The 7,933-nt window shown below is 35.2% G+C and overlaps 1 protein-coding gene across 1 annotated transcript in view; it reads left to right on the top strand.

Moving 5' to 3' along the window:
- The window catches only part of LOC109830850, a gene marked incomplete at its 5' end in the record, with an annotated part of 32,923 nt that continues 24,995 nt past the window's right edge, over nucleotides 6–7,933 (top strand). Inside the window, 8 exons of the mRNA XM_020398211.1 lie at nucleotides 6–228; nucleotides 2,590–2,733; nucleotides 3,487–3,569; nucleotides 3,722–3,836; nucleotides 6,370–6,461; nucleotides 6,720–6,774; nucleotides 6,847–6,968; nucleotides 7,058–7,171. Coding sequence (XP_020253800.1) covers nucleotides 6–228; nucleotides 2,590–2,733; nucleotides 3,487–3,569; nucleotides 3,722–3,836; nucleotides 6,370–6,461; nucleotides 6,720–6,774; nucleotides 6,847–6,968; nucleotides 7,058–7,171 — 948 coding nt within the window. The remainder of the gene's footprint in view (nucleotides 229–2,589; nucleotides 2,734–3,486; nucleotides 3,570–3,721; nucleotides 3,837–6,369; nucleotides 6,462–6,719; nucleotides 6,775–6,846; nucleotides 6,969–7,057; nucleotides 7,172–7,933) is intronic.

The raw sequence follows: 7,933 nt of genomic DNA, 5'->3' as shown, positions 1-7,933 counted from the left end.
GCCCTAGAGCACCAAGACATAACCCTAAAGGGAAAGGATATCAGCCGAATCTCGATAAATTTGTGGAGGCCTTTCGGAAGCGAAAGAGTGGGAGCACTCAGAGCAGCAGGCCTTGTATTAATAAGACCCCAGTATTGGACTGCGAGGGTTACGATAATCCTGGAGCTGAAGGCGGAGAATCTGATGTTTGCATTGATCTTGAAGCTGCACAGACTTGGCATTATCCACGTAAATTTCCATTCTTTGATGCCAAGTTTTCAGCTTTTCTCTATTTGAGACATAGCAAAGAGTAGCTAATTCCATGCGTCTAACCAAAAAATCCTTTCTTCTTGGAAATTTTCTATCTTGCCATTCGTTTGCAATGGGCTCTTCATCTCCGAATTCCTTCCATTCTACGAATTAATTATCTAGAACAATTTGCAAATCTAAATTGGCTAATTGTTCTATGATAGCACCTGCTCTGGTAGAGATTTCCTGATTTCGAAATGTCTCAAAGCCTTGGGTAGTTAAAAAAAAATTTGTACAAATAGATGATAGTGCAGTAGGATTAACACGATGCACTGTTTAATTGTTTAATGAGATGTCTTCCATGGGCATAATCCAGTCTAAAGATAATATTGTGTTTCTAAACTCTCACGAATAGAGAAAGAAGTTTTCATATGGGAGAAATGAAACTCTTGCAAAGGTGGTTCCTGAAGGAGAGAATTATTATCTTTGCAATTCTAATCGGTCCTCTTGCTGTACACACTAAATGCAACTAGTTTCCAGGAGCTGCTAGTACACTATGTGATTGATTTGTTGCATAATAATATTGCGTTGGTATACAATTGCATACTTATTGGAAAATTCTTGTATATCCACTATAAATAGGAAGATTCAAAGTTTCATATGCAGAAACTCTGTTAAGAGGTACCTTGTAAGCTGACCTCACTTGATGACGTAATAGAAGTTGTGGCAATTGACGATGTTACATGAGTTAATTTTGATATAATATGGTGGTGACAGGTCTAGAAACTTATGAATGTTTAGGCAATAATGTGTGACATTCTTTTGTTTTAGATTTCTGATGTCTAGAAGCATTAAGGTTATAAGGCCTGACATTCTTCTGTTTCAAATTTTCCGAGGATGTTAGAAGAGATAAGGATGGGTGAGTTGTAACTTATCATATTGGCTAATTAGATTGGTATCTGGGGAATAGTAATTGTCCGATGCATGTTAAGATTCAAGAATATTGTACGGAGCCCGAAGGCACCTCATACATAATTTGATTAACTGTAGAATATACTAACATTTCTTGATAGCAATAAGTTCTTTTGAAGCTTGGCACAGAACATTCTAATATACAGTACAAAGAATTGGCGTTTATGTATTCTTCACATGATGCTTCCAGATAAACTTAATCTAAACTTATAAATACAATGGATAAGTTTATATCAAAGCTAAATGTTGACTAGTGAGGTGCTGATTTGTCTAGGAAGTTCAGAAGGCCCGAGAGAAGGCATACTAGTTGTCTGTAATAACATTTCATGATATAAAATTGTTTATTTGATTCCATTGACAGCTCAGAGAATGGCCTGTCCTCCACGTGTTCTCTTCGCATAACATAAGACGTGGAAGTTTTTGTATTTTCTTTTGCCTTTCTGATTTTGAATTTAGATTGCATATGCAGGCTTGCTTGTCTAACTGCTGTTAAAGTCATCGATGGATCGTACATGGAGGGATTGACATCCGTACAAGTTGATCCTGAACAATTAGCAATATATCAATGAATTTATCTCACCTCATGTATCATGTACAAGCAAGTTGCATCAACAAGAATAATGACTGTTTTGATGTTCTCCTTGACATTTAGGGAAAATCATAATCTACAGGAAAATTGATAATCTACGGTTGTAACTTAAGCACGCAATTGGTACAGGATACAGTTAGTTTTGTCCCCATATGAGGTGGGGAAATTCCCAGTTTAGTGAACCCCTAAATGCAAATCTATGAAATGGTATGTCAAATCAGTACATTACCTTGTGGTACTATAAGCGAAAACAATTGTATAAAATGGTAACTTTTCTTTTTTCTTAAGGTGAAAGTACTTCATGGAGCGTAGAAATACAATCGTATAATTGGATAATGTATTCTTTTTTTATTTAGTGGGTAACATTTCCTTTGTTATCATCCAAAACTGTTTACCATGAGAAGTGGTCATAGTGCCGTCTATTCTGTCAGGAATCCTGTATTTTTAGTGCATTTCAGCAAATACATTTTTTACCTACTTTCTGGTTGAGAAACTTTGCATATGACATATCCGATGCATATGATCGACAGAGAAGTACTGCATTGCACCAAAGGAAGTGCCATTTAGTTCCTCTGGTTCTTACTAAAGATTTGTATTCTACCATCAAACCTTTTGTATAACTTTTCATCTCTTAGATTATCAGTAAATATACAAACTTTGAGTTCATACTTAGAACCAGTGTTTATACCAATGCGGTTGATTATAAAAAATAGGAAATGATATTTGTTAAATTTTGATTTGTATTTGCTGTGAAAGTTCTTACATTTACTTTACTTTCTTCCTTTTGTTTTTTTCTGCAGTTAATGTTCCTGTCCGTGATTATCAATTCGCTATTGCTAAAGTTGCTCTCTTTTCAAATACACTTGTGGCATTACCAACAGGCCTTGGTAAAACCCTTATTGCTGCGGTTGTGATGTATAACTACTTTAGATGGTTCCCCGAAGGTATTTTCCCCCCTTCATGTGCATAGGGTTTAAGCTTTTGTTGGATTCACTTTTTTGTCTCATAGAGAAGTACGCTTAATTGCTCAACTCATCTTCTAGATTTATATCTTGCATAAGACATTCATATGTAAAGCAAGTTGTTTCATTGAAAATTTTGATAGAGTAAAGCTATATTATTTTTCAAATGCTTAAAATTTTTTACTTCCAAGCGACAAACATGTTGAACGATTTTCATGCTTAGTATTGTGCAAACTATTTCTGACTTGAAATCCTTTCAACATAATAAACTACGTACTTAACACTAAAAGTAACAATCATATAGCTGAGACTGAGTTCCGCTTATGCAATTTTTGTGGTAAGAATGTTGGAGTTATGTGCTATTCCTACCTTTTTTGTTCAAGTAGAATAGGTTGAGATGGGCCTCCCCAAAATTTCCTTGAAAACAAAGTACAACATACATTATATCTCTTTTTGTAGGGATAAAGGGAGAAATCATGCTACAAGTACACCCTATAGCACAGATGATGCCACATCTTAAGGGCCATATTTTTGCATATTCCTTTAAGATTATATTGCTTCTGCTTCTCTTGCACAACTGGATGATTCCATATGGTTGTCTCAGTTTTATTCAAATCTCCACTGTCACTGGTCAAGTGGGGTGCACCATGTTTCTGTCAAATTTGATGGCACTCAAATGCTGTGATGTAAATTCTGAATAATTTGACTTTAGAATGTATATTGGAAAATTTCCAGGTAAAATTGTTTTTACTGCTCCTTCACGGCCTTTAGTCATGCAACAAATTGAAGCATGCCATAACATCGTTGGAATACCTCAGGTATTGAAAGTATCTGTTCTTCTATGCACTTCAATTATACACAAACATTGAATTGTCAGAACACTCACGTATTGGGAGTATCTATTCTTCCTGCGGTTATCATTTATTTTCTTACGACTACTTTGTAAAGAATGACATCAAACTGATTGCAGGACAGGGCAATTGATATGACAGGTCAGATGAGCCCTCTGAAACGTTTGAGCTTTTGGAAGACTAGAAGAGTTTTTTTTGTGACCCCGCAGGTGCTTGAGAAAGACATTCAATCTGGTAATAAATAGATTGTGATGTGATGCACATAGGGTGCTGTGTATACATGTGCATGCATTCATCCGGATGTTCGTTGTGTGATTTACAGTCATGCATTTACAAACCCTAGAAAAGTTAGTGGTACTCTACGGATTCTGGAATTAGATTAGAATGTAAAGTACCAAGATTGTGTAATGTAGAACGAAGTAGATTTAAGAGTCATGTTTTAGGGACTCAAAGTGCTTAGTATGTATCTGTTGCCCAGGAATTTAGAGATCAATGCTGCTATATAAAGCTTTGTAATGCTTTTTTACATATTGTCGCTTCTCTAGAAAGTATACCAAAAAACCTTTCAAATATCAAAACCTATAAGGCTGTAAGCATTAAAAAACCAATCTTGTATTCTATATGTCAATAAATTTTCCCTAGGAATTGAAATGCATGTGCACTGTAGCCATATGTACTGGGTGACGTGCTGTAGTTTGATTGCTCATAACCAACAACTGCTTGGGTGTGTCTGAATAAGCTTTCTTTCAGGCATTTGATTGCTTTTTTATTTGCATTTAAGTGGAAACGATACATGTCCTGCACATAATGGTTTCGTTTCATCTCAGCGATTCAAACACCCAAACATGGCACTAAGTGCGTACTTGCTACCTGTAAGCAAATGATTCAGTTCTATACAGTTCAAAAGAGATTCCAATTCATGCATAGTTCCCACAAGGCTCTTTGACCAGTTTGCTTTGGCCTGTTCTGCCTTTTCTTGTTGTCATGTTCAACAATAGGGGTCACTAGGGCCTCTTTGCATTTCCCCCTTTTTTTCTGAAAGGGGTCATTGGTTGGTAGATATAATTGTGGTTTAGTAGTTGCACACATCAAATCCTGGATAGCATGCAGTGTGTGATGTGCTGCATACCATGGTAAGTGACATAAGTAACTCAAATCCTGTTAAAATCTGGACTGACTTCGGTAAAAGATAAAGGTGGTTGTGTTTTAGAGATCAATATTTCTGGTGAATACGTCTTTCAACATCAGATAAATGTTGTCTCCTGCACTAAGATAAAATAAAACAGAAACATTATCACAGAAGAAAAAGAACATCACCTGTAATACAGTTTGTAAGCAACCTGCAGGTTCTTTATTTTTTTCCCCACATCAAATATTTGAACCTTGCTGATATCATTTTTTTTAAAAATTGCATACATGCCACTGATGAGGGATATATTGATCAGAAGAACTAAGTTGCACGGGTGTGGCCCTATGGGTACCGGTACTGGTACGGGTACGGTACACGGCAAATTTGTAAAAGGTAGGGTACAGGGACACGGCTATATATATGCATGCCATGTGTATTTATATGTATTAAAATTAATAATTTACATAACATCAATATTGTTTTTTCATTTACATAAGATCAATTTGTAAGAAATAGATGTGAGTGTAGAGTGTACGTCCAAAAAATGTATGAGTATTGTTTTAAATTAGAAAATGTATTACATAATTGAGTATATGCCTGAATAAACATATGCATATCTTCAAGAAACAAGAAGTTTCGGTAAGGGTACTAGTGTGGGTCGGTTATGGGTAGGGCTTCCGATTTGAAGTACTCGGGTGACTAAAGAACTCATTCTCATTCTTAATTCTAAAGTTATATATTTCATAAATTTAACATTGTTGCGTTAGTTCTATTTTTCTGAATTGACACCCATTAATTCTTGAAACCTTGTGCAAAAACATTCCGCAGGTTCTATAAACACAATTGAAGTTTTCCTGTTGTCAATCCTATTTGCTATCATTGTGATTTCAACTGTATACATGAAGTCATATTCATTCCTGGAACTTTCTTCTAAAATTTCTTCCTTAAATTTCCTTTTCACCATAATAGTTAATCACATATTAAATTTTACAAAGTAATAATTGAGTCGAACTGTACAAAAACATAAAAAAAGAAATGCATACTATCTATAAAATAATGGACAGTGTCCTATGTTGATAATATATTGATTATAATCTGGATATAAAAGTTTTTTCAATCACATTACATAGTATAGATAATAATATGTCAATATTAATGAACAAGTGATGCTGTACTTTAGAACTATCCAGTGTATGGTTGCTGCATCTGATCTAACTCATTTTGGAAGTGCACATACCACACGTCATACAGCTGCTGAAATAAATAACTGTTCCTGTTTGCCCTCCTAACAAATATCAAATGAAATGTCTGTGTCGTATTCAGTGGTACAATCATACAGTTGAAAACTATTTAAAATTTAAGCACACTTGTTCTGCGCTTGAACTATTATGATGGTCTGCAGCAGTATACCATCTTAGACGTGATAAATTCACCTCAATTTGGAAACTATTGACATTTAACGTGCTTGCTAGATTGAAAATTTGATGTCTTGCTGAATATTGCCAGCTTCTCTCTTTAATATTGAACGCTTGAGTTCATTTCTTACTTTTTGTTTAATCATCCAAACTGAACCTCCCCCCACCCCCAACCCCCCTTCCTCTTTTGTGGTTGATACCATTTATACCTGTTCTCCTGCAGGCATATGCTTAGTGAAACAAATTGTTTGCTTGGTCATTGATGAAGCTCATCGAGCTACCGGAAACTATTCATACTGTGTTGCAGTTCGTGAGGCATGTCTCTTGATCTCAGTTACGACTACAATAGGACATTTGTTATTTTTGAGATATCAGCTTTATGTTTTAGTGTAATAACCTCTCCACTGACTGAATTTAAAGGAATTCAAATTGTTTCTTCCTTTTACGATGTTGGAAAGAAAGTGAATGAATTATTATTATTATTAGTACTACTACCACCACTACTGCTATTCCTGTTTTGGGATGTTTGTTTATAAATTTATGTGTTGCTTTTTGAAATTTTCCTAACTGCAGTTGATGGCTGTTCCTGTGCGGTTCAGAATTTTGGCTTTGACAGCTACACCAGGATGTAAGCACAGTTTCTTTTGCAATGCTTGCTGAAATTCTTTAAGACCTCCTTACCATAACCCTGTTTTCTCAGCAAAACAGCAGGTGATTCAGAATGTCATCGATAACCTATACATTTCAACTTTGGAGTATCGTAATGAAACTGATCATGATGTCAGCCCTTATGTGCACAATAGGACAATTGAAGTGATTGAGGTAGGTAAAAGAAAAAAAAATACTTTCAGACATACAAGAATTAAACTGCTTTTTGTTATTAAATGCCCATCCCCTTGCAATATCACTAGGTGGAAATGGGAAAGGATGCTACTAACATCAATAATCTCCTGTTGGAAGCTATGCAACCGATCAATGCTCAACTTTTGTCCTATCGAGTGCTTTATTATAGGGACGCTGCAACAGTATGTATTGACTTTTATGTAATCCATCGCATTCCAAGCATTTCATGTACTTATTATGCTTGTTTCTGGTGATTATGCATGTCTCTCTCTTTGTACTAGCATGCTTTGGAACCTGGATATGGAGGTAGTATAACATCGCTTTGGATATAAGTTAGGGCTAAAATTATACCTTCTGTTGCATAACAATTATTTATCGAAAAGTAGCATCTACATAGTGTACATTTAGATTTGCATTTTTCTTAATAAAGTTTTTTTAATCTTTTTCATAATTTTTAATCATTACGACATAGTAAATCTCTCCTATGTCTTACCCTTTTTTATAAGGTTTTCATCGTGTTAGACCCCCAAATCTTTGTTAATTCTATATTAGACTCCCGATTTTTCATATGTCTCAATTGGACCTCCAAATCCATTTAAGTTATACACACACACACACACACACACGCACACACACACACATACATACATACATACATATGTGTATATATGTGTGTGTGTCTATATATATAAACACACACACACACACACACACACACACACACACACACACATATATATATATATAATTAGACTCCCGATTTTTCATATGTCTCAATTGGACCTCCAAATCCATTTAAGTTATACACACACACACACACACACACGCACACACACACACATACATACATACATACATATGTGTATATATGTGTGTGTGTCTATATATATAAACACACACACACACACACACACACACACACACACACACACATATATATATAT

Source organism: Asparagus officinalis, chromosome 2, assembly GCF_001876935.1.
Source record: "Asparagus officinalis chromosome 2, Aspof.V1, whole genome shotgun sequence".
Taxonomy (NCBI): Eukaryota; Viridiplantae; Streptophyta; class Magnoliopsida; order Asparagales; family Asparagaceae; genus Asparagus; species Asparagus officinalis.
This window is presented reverse-complemented; position numbering and strand designations above follow the sequence as displayed.